Source organism: Lonchura striata, chromosome 15 (genome assembly GCF_050655825.1).
Source record: "Lonchura striata isolate lonStrDom1 chromosome 15, ASM5065582v1, whole genome shotgun sequence".
Lineage (NCBI taxonomy): Eukaryota > Metazoa > Chordata > Aves > Passeriformes > Estrildidae > Lonchura > Lonchura striata.
The window spans coordinates 7435263-7457932 of record NC_140717.1 but is presented as its reverse complement, the minus strand read 5'-3'; the positions used below and the strand labels follow the sequence as shown (position 1 = coordinate 7457932).

Sequence of the window (22670 nt, the reverse complement as noted above, 5' to 3'; positions counted from 1 at the left end):
CCTCTTGGCGAGCTCGGGAGCTGCTAATGCTGGCGGCCAAGCTCTGACCGCCAGGAACTGAACTTTCTCCCATCCCCTTCTCCCTCCTTCCTCTCCACCCTCCCCCGGGACAAGTTATCCTGCGTCACCCGCGGGTCCCCGGCGCGGCAGCGGGGATGCTGCGGCCGTGGCTCGCGTTGTCTCTCAGCCCATAAATGCCCGGCTGTCACTTCTAAAAGCTCTTTTATTGCGATCCCTTGGGGTGAGCGGTGCCACCGCTCCAGCCGCTGCCCTGCTCCCGGCCCGCCGGTGCCTGGGGGTGCCCCGGGCCGGGCCGGGGGAGCCGGGCCGCCCAGGTGAGCTCCGCTCCGGCAGGTGAGAGGCGGCGGCCGCGGCGCCATCCCGTGGCCGGAGCCCACGGAGCCTCCGCGGGGCGAGCCCGGCCCTCGGCGGGACCCCCGCGCCCCCTCCCCGCCCGCGCTCACCCCTCCCTCCTTCCCTCGCTCCGTCTCATTAAGATAGGGCTTTATGCAGAACATCTGTAAGGGAAGGCAAAATAAATGACAACACTTTTACACCACTTCCTACTTAACTTCTCTTTTTATGTGGCTGCTCTGGATTTTCCGACGCTTTGTACTGCTCGAATCTTGTTTGGATGTTTGTACATGTAATACTCTGCCCACTCCAGCTCTTGAGACGGGCTTGTCTTGTATGTTCTTTTTCTTTTCCCCCCTCTCCCACCCCCGTCCCACTGTGCAGAGGCTTCACAATCTGCTCTGCTTCCTTCGCGGTCGGGGGACGAGCAGCAGGATTTGTGAGCCAGGGCAGGGACAAACGGCTCCACAAGTGTCGGACATTAATCACACCTTGTCTTTGCAGAAGGTGAGCTCCAGGCACTATGCACCCACTTATTCCTCTTCAAATCCCCCCTTCTCCTTCCAAGCCGTCGCCTTCCTGTCTCCACTGAACAGCATTTTTCCCTGACCCGGGGTCCGGACAATTGTCCTAATGGTATTTAAAGAAAACAAGGATTAAACATTCATTAATGCTTTTCCCCCTTATTTATACTGTAACATCAGAAAGTTGAGTGCCCCGCTCCCGGAGTGTGTGTCAAGCCTCAATCTAAGGAGAAAAAAAGCTTTTTAAGGGGGATGGCTCTCATGTCCCACGACATCTGAATACTCCTGATGAACAAGAGTGTTCCTGATGAACAAGGAACCAATTTTCGGGGGGAATTAACACTCCCAACACCCCCGAGAAGCGGTACAAAATGAGCAGAAAGTGGCCGTGCCCTGTGAAAGGGCATTTCCTTCCTTATCCCGAGGATCAGGAGCGATGCCCCGTCTGTTTTATCCTCTCCCATCTCCCATCTACCTGGAATCATTCCTTCCCGCCGCCGCTTTTCCGAGATCGCTTGTGAGCATTTTAGCTTCCCCTTAAGCCCATGCCATTAAAGAAGCGGCTGGAGCAACAGGTGAGCAGGGGATTTTCAGGGCTAGGAGGTGGCGGCCCGTGGCCCCGCGGGGGCTGCCGGCACCGAGCCGCCCAGGCGCGCATCGACCGCGGGGAAAGATGCTCCGCGCCGCGGAGCCCGGCGCCGGGCCGAGCCCGATGGCTCCCTGGCAAAAATCTCCTGCGGGAAAAAAAAAATAATAAACCCAAACCTTTCCCCTCTAACCCCAGTTAGAGCAAGGGAAAGGAGCCGCTCCGGGAAGCGCAGCAAGAGCTGCGCAAATGCAGTTTACACCTGCGACACGGAGCTGGTTGTATTCTGCTCCGCTCGGCTTTAATTGGAAATCTTTTCCGTCTGCCCCAACTCCCGAATCATCTGGGTTTAATAAATTTTCGCAATACTCCTGCTGCTCCAGAGAAACGCCGTGGCAGAAGCCGGCTCTGCCCGCGTTTCTGAATCCCAGCAGAACAGTAATTACCGTAGGAGCAAGAGTGGCCTGGGACTTGTTTTTGGTCCAGGGGAAAGGGTGGGGAGACGGAGAGAAACCTGGCCGTGAAACGGGGGCTGTAAAGCTTCGAGATGTATATACACACACATGCATATATGTACAGAAAAGCAAGGAGCAAGTGCAAGATCGAAAGCAGAGCCCGGCTTTGCTGCAGCCACGTGTGCCATTAAAAGCAAATAATTCAAAGTACTTTTAAACTATAAAAACATGGGATCTTTCCCCTTCTATTACTGGTTTTTTTTTTGTTTTTTTTTGTTTTTTTGGTTTTTTTTGCGGGGGGCAGGGGGGGAAGAAGGCCACAGATCCCGTCTCCCCTTCTCAGATGACCTCGAAGGACCGGTTTTTTCACTTTCCCATGTGTGCGCGTTTGCGCTTTCCGGAAATCAATCTGAAGTTTGTTCAAAATACTAAACTAAAATAAAACTGCGCTACAAAACCTCCCACGCCCCAGAGACAGAGAGGAGCCCCTGATTTATTTTTCTGCTTTTTTTTTTTCTTTTTAAAATTATTATTATTTATTTCCATCTTGCCGTGCTCCCCACGGAAATGATCTCCGGGGGGTTTTGCTGGGTCGTGCGTGGATGTGTGAGCGTGTAGAGGAGATTTTGGTGAAGCGCAGTGGGAGCTCCGACGGGCCGGGGGCTGGTGGCGGGGCTGTCAGCACCCCCAAAACTGGGCCGAGGGGCTGAACTACCGGCTCAGCGCCCTCGGGAAGGTGTCCCCTGGCAGTGGGGACAGTTGGGAAGCAGTGGGGAAGAAGGACAGGAGCTCCTCGGTCCACCACACCCTGTGGAGTGGCGCTCCGAGGGACCCCGCAGCTCCCTGCCCTGCACGTCGGGTGACACTTTCAGGCTGACCAAAGCGGTCAAGTTCTTTCTTTAGAGAAATTTGCCGCTACCCAAAAGTTTCCCAGGGCTGAGCTGGCACATTTCGGCCGCCTTTTGCAGCTCCCGTTTGAAGGGAGGGCGGGTGAAGCCCTTCCCTCGCCCTTCTCAGGCAGATGCCAAGGGTCAAACGCACAGAGGGGCTCCACGAGAGGAAAAAAAAAAAAACCGTTCCCAGCCTTCCCCTCCCGCCCCGAACCTCCTAACTGGGACATTGAAAAAAAAAAATAAATAAAGCTTTTCCGTCTTTCACTAAAAAAAAAAATTGGTGGAGTTTGTTAATTTTTTTTAAGCTGGGGATAATTTAGGATTTATTTCACGCTAGAAGGGAAGAGCGAAATGAAGTTGTTGGGAACACGGTCACGCTGTGGGTGCCCACGGCCGTGCCCCGAACTCCTCTGCTGCCCAGATGCGCGGGGAACATCCAGGAACATCCACCTTTAGCAGTTTTTAAGTCCTGCAGCCCACGGCGGGAGAGAGCGGTGCCGGTGCGGGGTCCCGCTGCCCGCAGGGACGCGGCTCTGCCCGGCCCGGCCGCTCGGGGCCGGGGGAATTCGCTTGGGCACGTCAGAGGCTCGGGGCTGGCAGGAATTGTCCGCTGCCTCCTCGTCCCTTTCATGTATGCCCTGCCTTGGGGTGTGCGTGTGGGGGTTACAGCTCTTTAATTGAAACCTAGTAAGGAAAATAGTAATGGATACCAGGCTTCGATGGAGAGTACGTGTCCGCGGCTGCATGATGAGTGTTAGTTCAGCAGACTTTAAGAAGCCGATTCTTCTTCCCTGTCATTTCTTTATTGACAGCAGCCCCTATTAGATTTACCATGTCCTTTTGCAACAGCTGGTCCTCCCCCCGCCCGAGGTATCAATCGATGACCGGGTGACTCGGTGGCATCTTGAAGCAAACGGGAGCAAAGTGTGTGTCAGTGGCGGTGCCAGGGGCTCCCACTCCCCTCCTTGACCCGCAGCCCAGCGTCTGCGTGTGCCCGGTGCTGCCGGCCCCGCCCGGGCTCCGGCCCCGCTCCGAGCCCCGCGGGAAGCTGCGCCCGCCCCGCCGGCCCGGGGGCGCGGAGGAGACGCCCGGGGGCCGTGTGGAGAAGGGAAAGGCTCCGGTTCTGGGTTGTTAAAGAACACGGCTGATGGTCAAAGCAGATAAAATCGGTTTCTTTGCCGGGTGCTCTCGAGTGCCTTGTTCTACTGGGTCTGCGGGGAGGTGGGGGGGCAATGCCGCGGCTGGAGAGCTGGAGGGCTTCTGCGGGAGGAACCGGCGCTCCTTGGCCCTCTTGTTGTGTTGTGTGTGTGTTTAAATAATTGAATAAACCTATCCACTCATTCTCTCTTTCTCCCTCGCACGCAGAGACACAAAGACAGCATTGAAAAGATAGATCTGTTTGACTATAGGAAAGGACAATTAGCGTGACTTCCTGAGCGGCAAACTGGATGTATGGCTTGGGTATTAAAAAAAAAAGCCTTATCCAAATAGTGAGCTCTATTTACAATTTCTGCTCGGCCAGCGATGGTGGAAGCAGAAGGATGGGTGTAGAGAGGGCAAGGGAGCAAACAGGACTTCCATTTTGTTTCTGCCAGCAGCACATTGGTGAGAAGAACAAGACTGGGGGTGGAAAGGGTCGCCAGATCTGTGAGTGCAGAGGGTGTTGGTTTGTGGCAAGCAGAAGCTGAATGGTGCAAAAAGGACTCAGAAAAGGTAAAAAGGGATGTGAGCTTGGGAGGGAAAAGGTCCAGCCCCAAACCTTGCTGTGCCCTGACATGCCTTGGTCGGTGAGGCTGGGCCTGGCCCGAGGCAGAGGGGAGAGCTGCAGCAGGCAGCTCTGGGTGCTCCTTTATTTTCTTTTCCAGTCTGGGACACAGTGGAGGCAACTGGAGAATGTCAGAGCAGCTGGGATGGGGATGAGATGAACGCAGGTCTTGTGAGGAGGGGAGGAACTGGGGCAGGGCTGGTGATGTGAGCACCTGGAGCCCCGATGCTTTGGCAGGATCCTGACCAGGCTCCGGGTGCCAGGAGGAGCAGGGGGGTTGGGAGCTGTGAAGGGCTGCTCAGTGCCAGCATGGTGGTGACCCTGTGCTGGGGGACAGCACTGCCCGACCCCACGCTGCCTCACCACACTCAGCGCTGCACTGCTCCCACCAGGCTGGGCCACAAGCAGCCTTCCCCTGAGGATTGCATCCCAGTGAGAGGTGCTGGAGGGGAAACCTCTCCAAGTGGTGCTTTCCTCTCTTTTTCCCCCAGTATTACAAGCAATGCTGTCTCTGGGCTTCCCCCAAGTCTGCAAAGCCCTCGGTTGTGTTGGGAAGGGGGCCTGATCCCCCTGGTGGGGGATCTTCTGTTCAGAGAGATGGGAACGGCCCCTTTGATTGCAGTGGGACACGATGGGGCTGAGCCTGCTCAGAGGGAGATATGGGAGACTTAATTCTCAATATTTTTAATGACTCGCAATGCTTTTTTAAACTCTGGCAGATTATTTTTTTAAGTTTTTGGGCCAGACTTTCCATGAAATCCAATTTGCAATTGGAGGAAGTGTTCTGCCAAAGGGGAAGGCAAAGAACTGCTACAGCGATTCCCCGCTCTCCCCATAGCAGCTTGTATGATCCAAGTGTATAGACGAGCTCCCTAAGGGAGCTGCTCCATTACACTTGTGGCCTGCAGTGCCACTCTGGGATGGATCTGTGTCAACACGGCCCCCATCTCCTGACACCTTTTGTGGCGCTGGGGAAGGGCCTGCCCGGGGCTGGGCACACTTTCCCTCGGAAGAAGCGTGTAATCACCACTCCCCAGATGCCCCCTGTGCTCCAGCCAGTATTTACTGCAAACCTGCCAAAGTAAACCAGCCCGCTGCGTTTTATTTCGGATAAACACAGCGTGGCCACGCTGGGGTGTTGCCTTCTGAAGGGCTGGAGACGGAGCAGAGGTTGCATTGCCGTGGGAAAGGGAGGGAGGAGAGGGATAAATCCTGCAGGGTGCAGAGCTGCTGGCAGGCAGGATGGGTCTGGGCCCCTGGGGATGCTTGGAACAGGCAGCACGATAAGGAAATGCATAGATAGGATGCAAAACCCCACTTAGGCTGTGCACGTTGGCCCTGCTCACCATGCACCGAGGCTTGTTCTTTCCTGCAGAGCATCCAGCGCATGGAGGGGGTGTCAGGGACACCTCAGGGGCTGCTGTGGAGCGGGGATTGGCGGTGTGCCCCAGGGCACGAATCCCTCCCGGTGCCACACACCCACAGCATCTCCGCAGAGGCCGTGGAGCACACACAGCCCCTCCACGCACGCACACACGCCTCGGAGCTGCTCCCGCAGGCCTGGGAGAGGACGTGTGGGCCTGAAAGCTGGGCTGCCTTTATTTTCCTCTTGCCTCCTTCCTCCAGCTGGCTCTTCAGGCCACCGGGAGAGAGCCAAAGCCTCTCTCCTCCCACACCTCTAACACATACGCTCGGGGAATGCTCGCTGCAGCGCCGAGCTCTCGTGCAAACGCTAAAAGTTGCTTAGGAGGGTGAAATCCGAGGAAGCGGAGCTCTCCCAGCCGCTCAGCCACCACAGACCCGGGGTCTGGATCCAACCGGGGAAAACCCATCGAGGTGCTGGCGATGGTGGAGGGAAGAAGAGCTCGGGAGGGTGGGAGCCGCTCCCCCCGCCCTGGCCTTTAGCTCTTGTGCTACGAGATTAGAGAGCCCCGGCCTGGCCGCTCTCCGGGGAGACAGCAGAGACCTTTCATGCCTCTTTGAAGAGCCAAGATAGTGTCGGCCTTGGTGCAAGCCCAGGCTGTAGACAGGCCGGGAGGCGCGGGGGCAGCCGGCTATCTCAGCGTGCTATCACCCTGGCTCCCCCCGCCACCAGCCCCATTCCCACCTCCACCCGCTCCCGCTTCACCGTCAGCCACCCTGATCTCTTTTTTTTTTTTTTTCCCCTTACTCCCGTGCCATCCCTTCGCTTTGCCATTCATTTTTGCGGGTCTCCTTATTTATTTACTTCTGCGTCTCGCTTATTTATTTCAGGCAAAGAGGAGGCTAACAAGTAGCTGGAAGCACTGGCCAATATTTAACTAAGATGGCTGGCCATCAGGTCCCTTTTGTTTGCTTGCAAATTAATCATCCAGCGCGCAGTCGGCGCCAGGGTAGATTTATCACACACAGAAGGGGGAATGAGGCGGCCGAAGGGAGACAAAGACTGTTCGCACCTTCCCGCTTTTGATCTTAGATTAGTGCAGCCTCCCTTCATAATACGAGTCTCCGGGGGGCTTCGTCGGGGAGGTCACTCGGAACTGGCGGAAGTTTGCACGCCATTAGACAGACGCTGGAATTGGAAATCATAAGCGGCAAACATTTTATTTTCCTGCGCGGGTGGGTGCGGAGAGCGGCGCAAGGTGCGGAGGGCGGCAGCGGCTCCGGTTCGTGCCGCGGCGCCGGGGGCGCGCTCCGGCGGGGCGGGCGCGGGGCCGGGGCGCGGCGGGGCCGGGGGCGGCAGCGCTTGTCCCGCGGGCACCTCCCGGTCGCCGTGAGAGAGCGGCGGCCCGCTTGGGGTAAATTGCAGCAAACTTCTTGAGGCCGCCGGGCGTTTGCTGGGGACGCTGATAAAGGGAAGGCAAAGTCTTTGGGGTTCCCACCGCGGCAGGAGCCCGAGAACCGGTTCTCAGCAGAGGTTGGGAAGACTCGCTCTCTTGGTCGATAAGCAGCCGCACAGCGCAGCCGAGCGCTGCGCTGGTAACCAGGCTCCTGGCTTCGTGAAACACATCAGACTTCCCCCCTCATCCTCTTTGAACGCATTACTCCCGCTTCTTTTCCTCCCTCCTCCTCTTTTCACCCCCACCCCCGACTAAAGGGGAGATATTTTGGTGAATGCAAAGCGATCCTAGACGCTGGTTACTACAGGGACTTCACCAAGCTGGCGCCAAGCGCTCTTAACCATGTGCGTCAAAAATGCAATGTTAGAAGAGCTAATCACTTTAGAGGTTCCGCTCCCATCTGCGCGCAGCCAGCGCCGAGCCCCCGCGCTCCCCCGCTCCGCTCCCGGCGGATTATCCTCCCCTGTTTAAAGCAGGGTGGGGGGCGTCAGGAGATTCCCCCCTCCCTCCCCAGGGCAGGGTAGCGATTCGGCACCTCCCAGCGCTGGGATACCCTGCCTGACACCCGTGGGCGCTCCGTGCCCTGCATGCCCACGACACGCACAGTCACAAGCCCCTTCTCGCTGCCCTGCACTGTCACACACCCCTTCCCAGCAGCACCCACCCCCGAAATTAATATATCTCCTCAGAAACTTCCCAGGAGGATCCTGCCCGGCTCTTCCCTCTCCGTGGGGTCGGATCAGACCCACGCGTGACGCCTTCCCCGGGGGGTGGCTGGCTCCATGCGAGCCCGGGTTAGCCGGCGCTGGGCCCCCCCGCCCGGCGCTGCCCCGGCCCGGGCGCAGGGAAAGCCGCACTTCCCGTCTCCTCCCCGCGCACCTCGTGGAAGAGGAGGGGTGTGGGAGCGTAACCCTGTCGGCGCCGGTGCCAGCCGAGTGGCCTTAATCGGCAACGCCAAAGAAAGAAAGAAAAAAAGGAATAATAAATACATTAAAACCCCATTTTCCAGCGGCCCCCCGCTTCCCTGCGCGCACCCGCCGCGATCAGCGGCCGCCGGGGCCGGGGCCGAGCCGGCGGCGGCCGCCGCCCGCCCGCCGCAGCCTCCAGCGCCCACCACAACAATGATAGCGGCGGCAGGGGCGGCCGGAGCCGAGCTCCGAGCGGGGGGAAGAGCCGCAGAGCCACCCCGAGCTCACCCCCAGATCCGCGGGGGGAAGGAAAGCGCCCGGCTGCCGGCCTGGAGGTGTCGTTGAAAGAAAGCAACTTTGCCGGGGAGGGGAGCAGGGCGCGGGGGCAGCGGCAGCGGGGAGACACCCGGGGACCGGCGGCAGCCGCGGCGCGGCGGGGATGGGCGTGCGGCGCGGCGGCCTCCCGAGGCGTTCCGGGCCGGGGGGACACAGGGGGACCCGCTACGGTACCGGCGGCGTTCGGGGAAGGGGGGCACGCAGCTTCGGACCCCCCCACCGCCGCGCGTGGAGCCCCCCCCGCTGCCGGCGCTCGGGAAGCTCCTACCGGGGAGAGCGGCCGGGCAGCGCCCGGGCTGCCGGGGCGGCGGGAGGCCGGGGCCGGGGGGCGAGGCGGCCCCCAGCACCCCCCTAGAGGCGGGCGCTTCCCTCCTCCCTCCCTGCTCCCTCCCCTCTGATCATGTTGACATATTCACACGGCCCGAAGTACTAGTGATGCTTTGCTGCAGCGTTACAGTTTCCGACACCTTCTTTTTATAACTCGGCGCTGTCCCCCTCCACCCGAGCTGTCAGAACCCCGCCTATGGAGCCTCACAATTGGTCCGAAAGCGTCAAAGAGCCAATCAAGGCGGCTCCAGCTCCCCTGTAACCCACAACACATCCCTACGATCGGGTGCGCGCAGAGCACAGACTCACAGGGAATTCTCAGAGCCGAGAGGCTCCTTCTCCCTCTCTCTTCTCTCTCTTTCTCTTTTCCTCTCTTTCTCCCTCCCCCCTTTTTCTCTTCCTTTCTCTTTCCCTCTCACTTTCTCTCTCTTTTATGGAGACAACAGTATAATTCTGCCAGATTTTTTTTTTTTTTGAGGCACAGCGAAAGAGAAAGAGAGGGGAAAAAATAAATTAAAAAAAAAAAAAAAAAGGAGGAGGGTGAAAGAAAGAAGAGATCCTGATGGAAATCAGGGCACCCTGACCAGCTCCTGCTTGGGGAGTGAGGAAGGCGAGGCGGAAACGAGATTTCCCTACAAGTTTTTGCTGCTGAAGGTTGCTCAGGAGCCTTCCTCGGCGAGGGGGGTGGGTTTGTTTGCTTCTTTCTGCTTTCCCTCCTTCCCCAGCCTCTGCTCTGCAGCCTGAGCGTACGGAGGAAAGGTGGAGGGGTGGGGGGGAGGGGGAAGAGAGCCAGCCACCCAAAAAGAAAACCCAGCTTCGAGCCGTCACTCTCCGCCACGGAAGAAGAGAAAGGGGTTTGGGACTAAGAGAAAAAAAGAAGACGGAAAAAAAAAAAAAAAAAGGATTTCGGCTTGTCCAGCTCTTCTGCGGCAACAGGAGCAGACAGCGAACCCGGTGGATATTTTTTCTTCTCTTCTTCTGCGTTTCTTTTCCAGCACAAGGACTTCCACTCAGGAAAAAAAACGCAAACAGCTAAAAAGCAAAACAAAGCCTCAGAGACCGAACACGAGAAAAAGCAAGACTAATAATGAACAATCCTGTTAATCCGCTGTCCCGAGGGCTGGGGATGTGCCCCGGCTCGGGAAGTTGTAGGCTGTAGAAGTTCTGCCTCTCCCTCATGTACTGTGCTGTTTAGGGCTTGTTTTCCCCAACCCTTTTTTTTTTTTTTTAATTTTTTTTTTTTGGTGCTTTATTGCTGTTATTGTTATTATCTTAATTTTTGTTCTTCGTGATGTGCTGTTAGAAACCACTCCGGGACTACTCCAGCAGTAGGAAGACCGAGGAGTGGAGTGGATGAATTTACCGATGAGAGATCCAGTAATCCCTGGGACAAGCATGGCTTATCATCCCTTTTTACCGCACCGGGCACCGGACTTTGCCATGAGCGCTGTGCTGGGACATCAGCCTCCCTTCTTCCCGGCTCTGGCTTTGCCTCCCAACGGAGCAGCCGCCCTCTCCCTTCCCGGGGCTCTGGCTAAACCCATCATGGATCAGTTAGTGGGGGCTGCAGAGACTGGCATTCCCTTTTCTTCCCTGGGTCACCAGGCAGCAGCCCATCTGAGGCCTTTAAAAACTCTGGAGCCAGAAGAAGAGGTAGAAGACGATCCGAAAGTGCATCTGGAAGCTAAAGAGCTTTGGGAGCAATTCCATAAAAGAGGCACAGAGATGGTGATTACCAAATCGGGAAGGTAGGTCTGGGTCTGGGGTTCGTGCCTTTGTCCCCCCCCCCACCGTTCCCCACCCCTCAGTCTCTGCACCCCACCAGGGCAAGGCTCTCTCCCCGGCAGTTTCCTCCGTAAATCTCCTTTCACCTGCAGTTCTGGAAAGCTTTAGGCAGCTGAAGATCCCAGCCCGTCTGGGGCACCAGGCTGCCGGGAAAAGCCCAGGCGCGACCCGGCCCTGCTGAGCATGTGCGTGTGCAGGGGCTGAGAGGGTCCCTTCATGGTTCAGTAGCTTAATGCTTGCTGGAGAAGACTGGGAGCAGGAAGAAAAATAATTTGGGGTTGGCAAAGGGGCTGGCCTGGTTTTCAGCCTCGCTACACGCAGCTTTTCTTCCTTAAGAAAGGGGAATGAAGGAAAAATCCTTTGGAGAGGCGTCTGGGGCAGGAGGGCAGATAGGCTCGGTGTGTCTGTGCTGGGATCTCGGCTGGGTTTGTGCTGGCTGGTTATGTCTGGAAATGGAGAGAAAAGCTGACAAAACTCCCCAGCCGTCCTGCAGGCGCTGCTGGAGTGGCAGGGAAGGGTTTGCAGCTCCGCGCTGCCTGTCCCTATATTTATGTAACCTTCACGTGGGAATGAATGAACACACACGGCGCGTCCACGCTCGGCATTTCTGCTTTTTATAGGTTTACCCGTCTGAAATCTCTCTCTATATTCGCTACTCATTGACATCTGGGCTCTTTTACAACTCTGTCTATTTCTGTGATGATACGTAGGGTGAAAACCTCCTTTGCACCCGGGTGTTTTTCTAAGGGGCTCTCTGAGAAACCTCCCAAACTCTCCACATGTGATTTGCCAGGAGAATTACTCGAGGAAGCCACTCCTGAAAAGTCTTCTTAGATGGCCTTCAGCTGCCTTGCTGGAGCTTCGCCTATTTGCAAAGCACCAGTTGCAGGCTACAGGCTCAGGGGGAAAAAAAATAAATAGAAGCCTTAAAAGCACCAAGGAGAAAAAAAAAAAAATTCTCCTCGCCCGTTTTACTGCTTTCCCGAAGTTTTTTCTGTTAATTGTGGTCAAAAGTTTTTGCGTGAAAGCCTCGGCCAGTATTAAAAGCTCTTACATGTTGCAAAGTCATGTGTTTCCTTTTAAGTTGAGATTTGCTGAATGCCAACCACTCGATATAATAAACAGCAAATTTGTGGTATCCTGTTGCAGTTTGGAGCCGGACCTGGAGCGGGGTTTGCAGAGAACCCTCGGCACACGGGGGGATCCCCAGGTGGCCGCAGCACGGGGAGAGCCCCGGCAGCTCTCGCTGGGGTTTTTTATTCTCGTCTGCGAAGTGTAAAACTCCTCACTTTATCGGGAGGTTGGGTTGTAATAGTTCAGACGTTTTATTTTATCGGGGTGCGATCAGCTCCCATTTCTTTGTTTAGCAGGCAAAAAGGAAACTAATGAGAGATCAGAGAGCCCCAAATGGGCCTTTGCTGTTTAGGAATGGCAGAGAGAGGTAGGCGTCTGCTGATTTCTAGGGAATGCGTACATTTCCCATCCAGGGACCATTTTCTCCTGCAACTTTTAAGCATTTGAGAAACCTTTTCACTGGGGGCAGGAGTGGGGGGAGGAGAGGAAACCTTTTTGCTGGACACACACTTACTCTGCTGCTTTTGAGAACTGAAGAAGTTGCTTGGTAGACACGCTACCAAAATACAGAAGCTTGTTTAAACGCTGTAATTAATTACATTTTATTTTTCTCTTGTCTTTTCTTCCCCCCACTTCCTCCCTCCCCCCTCTGCCCATAGGAGAATGTTTCCTCCATTTAAAGTGAGATGCACTGGACTGGATAAAAAGGCCAAGTACATTTTATTGATGGATATTGTGGCGGCTGATGATTGTAGGTACAAATTCCATAATTCCCGGTGGATGGTAGCCGGCAAGGCTGACCCTGAAATGCCAAAGAGAATGTACATCCACCCGGACAGCCCGGCCACCGGCGAACAATGGATGTCCAAAGTCGTCACCTTTCACAAGCTGAAGCTCACTAATAACATCTCTGACAAGCACGGATTTGTGAGTGCCTTTTACACCTTCCTTTGCCCCCCTTTTCCCCTCCCTCGCCACCCGGCCGGAGCGGGGGTCCCGGGGGGGTGTGCCCGGAGCACGGCGGCTGCTCGGCCGGGCTGGTCCCGCTGGCAGCTCCGGCAGGCGGCCAAAATGCGAGGAAAACGGGGAAAAACATCTCCCCACGCAGCCGGGGACGGGCATCTGCCCGGTTTATAACAGTCCTTGATTTTTCCTCCTGCTGGGGTCAGGATTAAAGCCTGGAGTTTGCTCTGTAACCTCCCCGTGCCATGCAGCGTTAACTTTAGGGATTCATTTCCAGCGCAGAGCAACTCGATATTTCTCAGAGTTGCGGTGACTTTATATATCTATATATATTTTTAATAAAGTCGATCACACTTTCTAAGCGTAGGAAAACGATATGCATATGTGTATAAAGGGCTTAAAGGCCTAAGTACGCAAACGTTTAAATCTATATTAATCTGGATAATGTAAAGCAAGCCGGAGTGAAAATAAACAGGGACTAAAAGCAGAGGTCAAGTTGCCCATTCATGTCTATCCACTCCTTTACATTTACCGGGTGTGCAGAGATAAAAACTTACCCTGAGAGTGAAATCAAACAAACCTGCTGATAAGTGCTCTGTCGATCCTGGCCATTTCTTTCTATTCCTGGGAAAGCCTCCGCCTCGGAGCCGGGGCTTGCTGCTGGTGGCCGCGGCCGGGGGATCTCTAATGTGCCGAAGATTGCATTTGCTGCTGTGATTTGATTAGACGATACATTTTTGCCGTTCTCAGAAGGCCTTAAGTGAATTGGGGCGCGCAATTAGACCGAGCCGAGGCTCTCGTGGTGGTGTTGCAACTGTAGCTGCTGCTCCTGCCTGACTCGATTTTATTTTTGTTTTACACTTTGAAATCAAAAGGCATTGCTGCCGGAGCCCAAACAGCTGCTCCCCCTCTCCGAGCGGAGCTCTGAGGGGATTTCCCCCTCTCTCCTCTCCTTTGAGAGGTCCAGCCTGAGCCGAGCCCCGGCGAGCTGGAGCTGTCAGGACTTTTAGTTGGATGCTGCGAGGCATGTGCGTGTGTTTGGAGTGTGCTTGGCGGGGAGGAGGAGTGAGGGGAGGAAGGAGAGGGAAGGCAAATTAGGAGGAGAAAGTGCCGATGGCTGGGGGAAATGCTGCTCCTGCTGACCGTCTTCTTTCCCCCCTCCTGCCCTCTCTGCTGCCGGCCGCTGTCCCCCCCCCCAGACCATTTTAAACTCCATGCACAAGTACCAGCCCCGGTTCCACATCGTCCGAGCCAACGATATCCTCAAGCTTCCTTACAGCACGTTCAGGACCTACGTTTTCCCGGAGACTGAATTCATCGCAGTGACCGCATACCAGAATGATAAGGTAAGGAGATTAAGAGAGGATTTGTTTTACGTGTTTTGGCTTTTAAGAGAACTTTTACCCTGCATTGTTCCCTTAAAACTCACGAAGCCCATCTTGCTCTTCTCTCTCTGCCCTCCTTTATCTTTCCCCCCAAAACCTCCTTGATCCAACTTCGGGAAGGCGCTGGAGGAGGGGGTCGAGCACTCTCCTAATACCGACCTCGGGGAAGGCAATTAAAAGGAGGGAGGACTGAGGGTGAGGGGGAGAATGTTTAGGGGTTTTCTACCGGGTTTTTTTTCCCCAGTATATCTTCCCAGTATGAGGAAAGGGATGGGGTGGAGTTTGCTGCTCTTAGTGTGGATTTAATCTAAGATGCATCAGGGAAAAAAAAGTAATAAAAAAGACTCGGCTCCGTGTGTCGAAAGACAGAGTGGGGAGAGCAGCGGGGCTGAGATTTTGTAATTCTTCCTGGCCTTTGTGCTGTTTTAGCTCCTTTAACAGCAATTGGCAATAAGGCTGGAGCGCACGTCTGGTTCCTATTATTATAATATTATGATATTTTTTTTTGTATCCTGCAGTGTTTTATTATTTTTTGTGGTGCAGAAATATGCTCTGGTCAGAGAGGGGTATCTCACTTGAATTTAGCTGGAAGGGCTGGAAAAGCCCATGTAAGAAAGTTGTGCAGCACTGCAAACGCTGCCTTTCCACTGCTGCTGGTTTATTGTCGCTTGCGATGAAGGTGGTATATTTGGGAGAGTGGCAAACGGCGAATTTACGATTACTAAGTCAAGTGGAAGGAAGCGAAGGAGCCAAAAAGGGGGCTTTGATTTTTTTGTTGTCTGTGAATTGCAGCTTTGCGTTCGCGTGGGTTGAGCGCAGAGGCTCTGGATGCGCAGCGCCCGCTCGCTGCAGCTGCCCTGTGCCCCTCTCTGCCCCTCACATCCTTCACCGTAAAAAATTCGGGGGTGAAAAGGGGGGCTCTGTACCCTTCTGCCCTCCGTTCCCAAAAAACCGCTTCCCTCTCGGGGCTCGGGCTATTTTCCTCTCTCTCTGCAGCCGGGCACTTGGGAGGAAACTGAAAGAAAATGAGTGTACAGAGAGTAGACTTTGCTTTGGGACTTATCAGCAGGGCTGGCCGCCCGGGTCTATCAGCTGGGGGCGGCTCGGCTGAAGGACACAAATGAGCATATTTGTGTGATTGCCATGAAATCGGCTGCGAAGCGGCGTGCGGAAGCGGCGGGGAGCCCTCGGCTGGGCGCGGGGGGAGCAGAAGGCACGGCCGGGAGCACCTGGATTGAAAGTCCCGCTGCTTTTAGCAGTGGGGTTTTCCTGCTCCCGTCTGTGCGGCGGGGGGGTCACTCCGGAGCCGGGGCCGGTCCTGCCTGCATTCGGGCGCAGGCGGGGTTTGCTTTTCGGGGTCATCCTCTGCTCCTAAACTGGGGGGTGGCTGTGCTTCCAGCGGGAATGGAGCGGCGGGGAGGCGGCGTTCCCGTTGCCACGGCTCGCATCCCGTCCCAGCGGGGTGAGCCCCGGCCGGGCTGTGAATTCGGCTCCGTGCATCGTACGCGCCGGCACCCGGCACTTGCGGGATGCCCCGCACCCCTCATCCCTCCCAACAGTCATTCCCTGAACCCCGAGGATACCCAAACCGAAAAACTTCCACACACACCCCCCAAAAAAATATGAACTGGCTCCTGGTACCCCTGGCGCCCCAACACACATGGAGCATAATGCGATTATATAAAGTATTTTATTATAGCAAGGGGGTGGGTATGATTCCTTTGCGGTTTAATTATGGTATTTAAAGAGTTTTAAGCACAGGCATAACTTGCATGGATCTCATTGCACAGCTCAATTAATTCCGATGTGGTGGCAGCAACACGGGGCTCTTTCATTGCCACCACGGTCCAGGTCACCGGCCAGCCCGGCGGGGGACTGGGGGCAAGCTGCCTCCAAACAGCTCAGGAGAAACACATGGATTCACCCAAAAACCAGGGACCTTTGCCCCCTGCCCAGTCCTACTCCTGCCAGCACTAGGGGAACTGGGACGAGTAGGGTTTGCTGTTATTTTATAATATAAAAATCTCCTTATTCTGCCCCAACCCCCTAGCTATTTCTTTTTTCTCTCTATCCTATAGATCACGCAATTAAAAATTGACAACAATCCCTTTGCCAAAGGTTTTCGGGACACCGGGAATGGAAGAAGGGAAAAGAGGTGAGTCTGGCTTGATTCTTTACAGGCTCCTCGTTTGGTTTTCATGTGTTAAGCTCAGAACATGAGCAGAGGTCAAAATCACCTTGCCTTGCCTCCAAACCACACTTCCCCCCGCCAAAATCCATAAGGATCTTGGCGTTAATAGCGTCAAACGGATTGCATGGGAATTCTTTCCTGCTTTCCACGTTTAGTTTTCACGTCACAGGGGATGACTGGCCAAAGGGAGTGCGGTACATGAACCGAATATTGCTAGAAAAAAAAACTTTCCCTTACTAATTTGAGAGGGAATATTACAGTGTAGTTTGGATCTGGGGCTGGAGAAGAGGGACAAGTGAGGACTGAGCACTGCGTGAATCTCCTCTGGCATTTTTCTGGGGATTGTCTGGAAAAGAGTAAAATGGAGGAGAAACATAGAAATAAACACAGAAATGGAGGTGAAACACAGATATGGAGGAGAAGCACAGAAATAAACTGTTTGGACAGAGGTATCTCATGAATATGGAAATAATTAATGATAGAAGATTCTTTATTTTTTCCAAAAGCAGCAGGACAGAGTTTGTGCCCCAGGTAGGCAGACAGAACTCGTTATAATGGGACTCAAGACTTTTATTTTTAATATAAGAAGAAAATATCTGCAGAAAAAAGGGTCAATTTTTATTCCTCTAATGGGGGATATGTCTCTTCTGTTGAGATACAGGAGACAGGATATTTTAGCCATTTGCACAGGGGTTTAGATAATGAATAAATAGATCTGTTTCTCCTTTTTCAAACAAACAACAAAATAAAAAAGTGGGGAGAACGTGGTGTAAACCAAGAAGCCTCTCTCCCTGCCCAGCACACACACAAACATGCACACGCCAGCTCCTCTTGTCCATCAGTGTGAAAATAAAGCCAGTACTGGAGCCACAGGATGGAAATGATTTCTAATTTCTCTAAATATAAATAGATTTTTTACTCCGGGTTAATTGTTGGTGAAAAGATTACATAAAGTGCCTAACAAAATAACCACTTCCTAGCAATCTTAGCAACCATTAAGATGGCTCATATCTCTGGAACATCCTTGCCTTTTAAAAGCTAATCTCCAGGGAATGCTTCCCTCTCCCCTCCGCCCCTTGTCTTTAATATCAGCCCTCGCTGAGGAGCTGCTCACGCTTCCAAGAAATCTCCTCTCATTAGCAGCCAAGCCCTGCCTGCCAAAACGCTCTCCTCCTCCTCGAGGGGACCGTGGCTCTGCATTCCCCTGTGCTCCTCGGGCCCCGGTGGGAGCTGCAGGAGGGGCTGGGCGCAGGGGGGTCCGGGGGCACCGGGGCCCTCGCCCAGCGGGGTCTGTGCCCGCAGGAAGCAGCTGACCCTGCAGTCCATGCGGGTGTACGACGAGAGGCAGAAGAAGGAGAACCCCACCTCGGACGAGTCGTCCAATGAGCAGACGGCCTTCAAGTGCTTTGCCCAGTCCTCCTGTCCCGCCGTGCCTGCCGTGGGCACCTCCAGCCTCAAAGGTGAGAGCTGTGGCCCCTGGTCTCCTCTGGGAGAGCCTGGGTGCCCACTCTGTGGTGGCAGATTCTGGCCTGTACCACTGCCCTCTGGCACTGGCCTGTTTTCCTCCCTTCTTTCTTTCCCTCTTGCCTTCCTTCCTACCTCTACCCTTCTTTTCTCTTTTTGTCTCTTTGCTCTCTTCTCTCTATTCTCTCTTCAGTTTTTCTGCCCTCTCTTTCCTTCGTTCCCTCACTCTTCTTCTTCTTTCCTTTCTGTCTTTTCCTCTCCTCCCTTCTCCCCTCTCACTCTCCTCTCTCTGCCTTCCTCACTCTTCCTCTCCTTCTCCCTTTCCCCCCCGGCCTCCCTCTCCCCTTGCTGCACATTCATCCCTCCCCTCCTTGGTTCAGAAAGGAGCCAGCTCCGAGTCAAGGGAGCAAAGACAGACCACGGGGCAAAAGTTCAAAACTGGAGTCACTCCATTAATATCCCTCACTGCCTCTGTTACCAGAGGAAGGATCTTTCCCCTGGATACAGTCGCGAACTTTGTTATAGAAAAGTCACCCTGGGTTTCTCCGTGCGGGGCTGGGAGCTGTCTGCAGCTCTCTCCTATGTATTAATCCATCCCGGGGCGGGGGGGGCAGGGGGAGGAGGAAACAGCCTCTTTTTTGTAGTTGCTTTACTCGTTTTTTTTAAAGGCCTGCCGAGCTGAGGGGAGGGGAGCTGGGAGGGGACCCGAAAAGCAAAGCAGAGCTTCGCACCTGGGGCGCTGAAATTAGGAGATGAAGTGCAGAGGAATCCAGCAAAGCCGTGCATGTGTTTGGGGAGAAGGGGGGCCCAGGGGGTGATGAAGATGGCTGCGAGGTGTCTCTGTGTGCGTTTGCAAAGTTCACCCGTTGAAAGGGATGAAAACTTCGGAAAACTTCGTAGGAGACACGTCCCCAAGGACCTTCAGCCCTGCCCTGAGGTTGCTGCCGTCCCGTTCCAGGGCAGGGGGGTCCCTGGGGGCTCCGGCAGCCCCGGGGAGCGGAGCCGCTGGCCCCGGGCCCGCCCGGCTGGGGGGTCGCTGCTCTGGGCCGCTGCTTTGTTTCGCAGCCAATTTTGCTGCGTTGTGTAAAACTCGGGCTGGCTTGGACGGGGCGGTGGGAGCCGGGGGCTGTATTTATTTATGTAATAATAAAAAACGGGAAGTATTTCCATACAAACCTCTGGCCGATCAGGAAGCGTCTCTGCCCCCTCTCCCAGCCCGGTGGGGATTTCGGGATGTGCAATGCCGGATCCCAGCCCCGGGCCCCCTTTGTCTTGCAGATCTCTGCCCCAGCGAGGGAGACAGCGATGCAGACAGCAAAGACGATCCCTTGCTAGAAGGAAACGAGTCGGGCAAAATCAGCACGACCACCGCCGCCACCCCAGCGCCGGCCAGCTCTGCTGCCACCGCGGGGGACGACCCCCGGGACAAGGGCGGCAGCCCCTCCAAAAGCCACTTCTTCCCCGGGGACTCGGCAGGGAGCCGGAGCCGAGAGAGGACTGAGAAAGCCCCTCCGGACTCCCGGCACAGCCCGGCTACCATCTCTTCCAGCACCCGGGGGGGAAGCCTGAGCGGCGAGGAACTGAAAAGTCCCCTCAGGGATGGCCCCAAAGTAGATGAGAACCGACTGCTGGGGAAAGAGCCCTTCACCCCCCTGACGGTCCAAACCGACAGCACGGCCCACCTGAGCCAGGGACACTTGCAGAACCTCGGCTTTCCCCCTGCCCTGGCCGGCCAGCAGTTCTTCAACCCGCTGGGGAACGGGCACCCGCTGCTGCTGCACCCCGGCCAGTTCGCCATGGGGGGAGCCTTCTCCGGCATGGCCGCGGGCATGGGGCCCCTCCTCGCCACCGTCTCCGGGGCGTCCGCCGGGGTGTCGGGACTGGACAACACGGTCATGGCCACGGCGGCGGCCCAGGGACTCTCGGGAGCATCGGCGGCTGCTTTGCCTTTCCATCTGCAGCAGCACGTCCTGGCTTCACAGGTACCGCGTTCCCCCCGCGCCGCCCCGCCGGGCCGGGGGCTCCGCGCCTGGGGACGGGGGAGGGCAGCGGGCAGCTCCTTTAAACTCCCCGCTTCCATGTCCCCCCACTGCCCCTCTCCGGGGCCGGTCACAGGGCTTGCCGGCAAGTCGGAGGGAAAGCTGTGGGCGGGGAGGGTGGCCCAGCGCGATGTCCCCGAGCTCTCCGTGCCTCCCCGCTGTCCTGCAGAGCCCCGCAGCGCCGATCGCCACCGGGACAGGGCCAGGCGCGTCCCGGCCTGCGGAGCGGAGCCGCTGGCGGGGGGATGTGCCCGGGGCTGCCCTGCGGAGCGGGAGGGGGGCTGGACCTGCGGGTAAAGGGCGCTTGTCGCAGCGCAAGAGAATCCCCGGTGACGGGGGAGAGCGGGGGAGAGACCCCCACGGCCATTCGGCCCCCGATGGGCCCGGCGGGAGCGGGGCCGTGCGGGGCAAAGCCCGGGCAGGGATTTTGGCCGGGGCAGCGGGAGGACGGCTCTCCCCTCTCCATCCCGCTGGCGGCCGCGTGCGCGGGGCAGCGCCTGGCGCGGGGCAGCCGTGCGGGCCGGTAACCCTTTCCTCTCTCTCCTCCTCTCCCGCAGGGCCTGGCCATGTCTCCTTTCGGCAGCCTTTTCCCCTACCCCTACACCTACATGGCGGCGGCCGCCGCCGCCTCCAGCGCCGCTTCCAGCTCGGTGCACCGGCACCCGTTCCTGAGCGCCGTGCGGCCGCGGCTCCGCTACAGCCCCTACCCGCTGCCCGTGCCCCTGTCGGACGGCAGCAGCCTCCTCACCACCGCCCTGCCCGGCCTGGCCGCCGGCTCCGCAGAGGGCAAGGCGGGCGGGCTGAGCGGCAGCCCCGGCTCCGTGCCCCTGGACTCCGCCTCGGACCTCACCAGCCGCTCCTCCACGCTCTCGTCCGGCTCCGTGTCGCTGTCCCCCAAGCTGGGCGCGGACAAGGAGGCGGCCACCAGCGAACTGCAGAACATCCAGCGCCTGGTCAGTGGGCTCGACCCCAAGCAGGACAGATCCCGCAGCGGCTCCCCGTAACCCCGGCCTCCGGGAGCTCATTTCAAATCAGTCTCGCAGTGCACTTTGTTTGAAAGAAACCACATCCTCCACCCCGCGAGTGTTTTTTTTAATCCCCTTCTTTATTTTGTTTTTATTTTTTTCTCCCCCCCCCCCCAATATTTTTTTTTTAACATATAAAATCCCGCGGCGTTGTGTGCGTGCTTAGCAACAAAAAGGTATCTGGAGGAGCAGGGAAAAAGGGTCGGGGATGGGGGAGCGCTGGGTCAGAGCCTCCTCACAGGGATCGAGTGGGGTTTGTGGCATCCTCCTTTTATTTTCTTTTTTACCAGTGTAAAAAAAAAATAAAGTCCAAAACCAAAACACACCAGGAAAAAAAAAAGAAAAAAAAGAAAAAATAAACAAAAAAAAAAAATCAAACAAACTTACGAATAAAAATTAAGTAAGAGAAGTGATTTTTTTTTTCTCTTTGAAAGAAAGGCGTGTAAGTAACTCACGTATTGGTTCTTCAACAGTTGTTTCCTGGGCGGGTTGTTAACCACAACCCCCTCAGTCGATATTAAGGGAAGCTGTGTGTTTAAAATATTATTGTGATGTCTGAGAGCCAGTTGGTGGCTTTTTTTTTTTTTTTTTTTTTTTGCATGTTCCAGAGTAGTCTGCTTTTTTTTTTTTTTTTGAGGGGGGGTGGTGGTATTTTTTTATTTCAGTGGGGTTTTGATGTTTATTTTCAATGCTCGTTTCAAATCCCAGGGAAAAATTATTATTAATAATAATAAAAACGAAAATAAGACCTTTGTCCCTCTACCTTAAACATCCTCCCTTGTAGCAACAAAAATAAGACATGTAGTTGGAAAGAAAAAAAAGTGAATTTATTTTATCTAAAAACCTCTGTAGCTCGACTGTAGATTTATCACAGCTTTCCCTCTTTAATTGTATATGCAATAACAAGGTTTAACATACTGAGAAGAAGAAAAGAGTGGACACTATTATTAAAACAAAGTATTTATGTAATTATTTGATAACTCTTGTAAATACGTGGAATATGAATACTCAAAATTAAACTTTAATTTATTGACATTGTACATATCTCTGTAAATACGACTGCAGCGGTCTTCTTTTTTTTTCCTTCTGTTTTTATTTTTAGTCGTTTTCATTTCAAGTTGGTAATTCCTTTAAACATAGATCCCGACCCAGAGGAGAAATTCCCCCATTTGTGAGGGCTCAGTTTTTAAATCAGAGCTCAGCCCAGGAAAACCTCGTCCTTTGGTCAAGGAGCCAATGCAAAAGGCAAAGCAGAAAGAAACCAAATTATTCAAAGACCTTAAAAAAATTCAAAGAGAGAAAAAGACGAAGCAGTGTGCCATGGTAGCTTTTAATCCTCGATTTCTTCAACGTTCAGAATGTCAACAACCACAAAATTATATATGTTTATACACGACAACAGGCTTCTCCAGTGGCTTGAGAGAGAAAAAAAACCATAACAGGTGAAGATTCTAGGATTTTCTGTACTTTCTATCATTTTTTTGCCTGTTTCCCCAGTGCATCAGAAAACAACCCCGCAATGGAGTTTCACTACTGTGCTTATTGTTGTCTTTGTTTGAGTGAGTGCATATTTTCTTGGGTTGAAAGTCAGGTGCTCAGAGCTGGTTCAAAGAAAAAAAAAATGAAGGTATATTTTGTGTTATATAAATGTTGAGAAGTTCTTGCTATTTTTTTTTCTGTAACCCCCCCCCCCCCCTTTTAAAAGTCACTGAAGTTTCAATAAATTTTTATTGAAATGTCTTGGGCGTACTGTGAAATGCCTTCACCCCAACCCTCC

The 22670-nt window shown here is 54.8% G+C and overlaps 1 protein-coding gene and 1 long non-coding RNA gene across 3 annotated transcripts; one reads left to right on the top strand and one right to left on the bottom strand.

The window, feature by feature from the left end:
* Positions 1 to 560: 560 nt before the first annotated feature.
* Positions 561 to 8997, bottom strand: LOC146766000 (uncharacterized). 2 transcript variants are annotated; one of them, XR_014958657.1, is made up of 3 exons: positions 8909 to 8997; positions 1354 to 1612; positions 561 to 984 (listed from the first exon to the last, which is right to left on the bottom strand). It is a non-coding gene; the product is annotated as an uncharacterized LOC146766000 (long non-coding RNA). The 2 variants fall into 2 exon arrangements; XR_014958656.1 differs by lacking the exon at positions 8909 to 8997 and having other exon boundaries at positions 1354 to 1891.
* A 248-nt stretch (positions 8998 to 9245) lies between these two features.
* On the top strand, positions 9246 to 21933 carry TBX3 (T-box transcription factor 3). The gene is made up of 8 exons (XM_077787158.2): positions 9246 to 9651; positions 10271 to 10715; positions 12486 to 12753; positions 13989 to 14135; positions 16253 to 16329; positions 17668 to 17825; positions 19108 to 19811; positions 20426 to 21933. Exons 2-8 carry the CDS (start codon positions 10321 to 10323, stop codon positions 20870 to 20872), a joined length of 2196 nt encoding a protein of 731 aa, XP_077643284.1. The 5' UTR covers positions 9246 to 9651; positions 10271 to 10320; the 3' UTR covers positions 20873 to 21933.
* Positions 21934 to 22670: the final 737 nt, after the last annotated feature.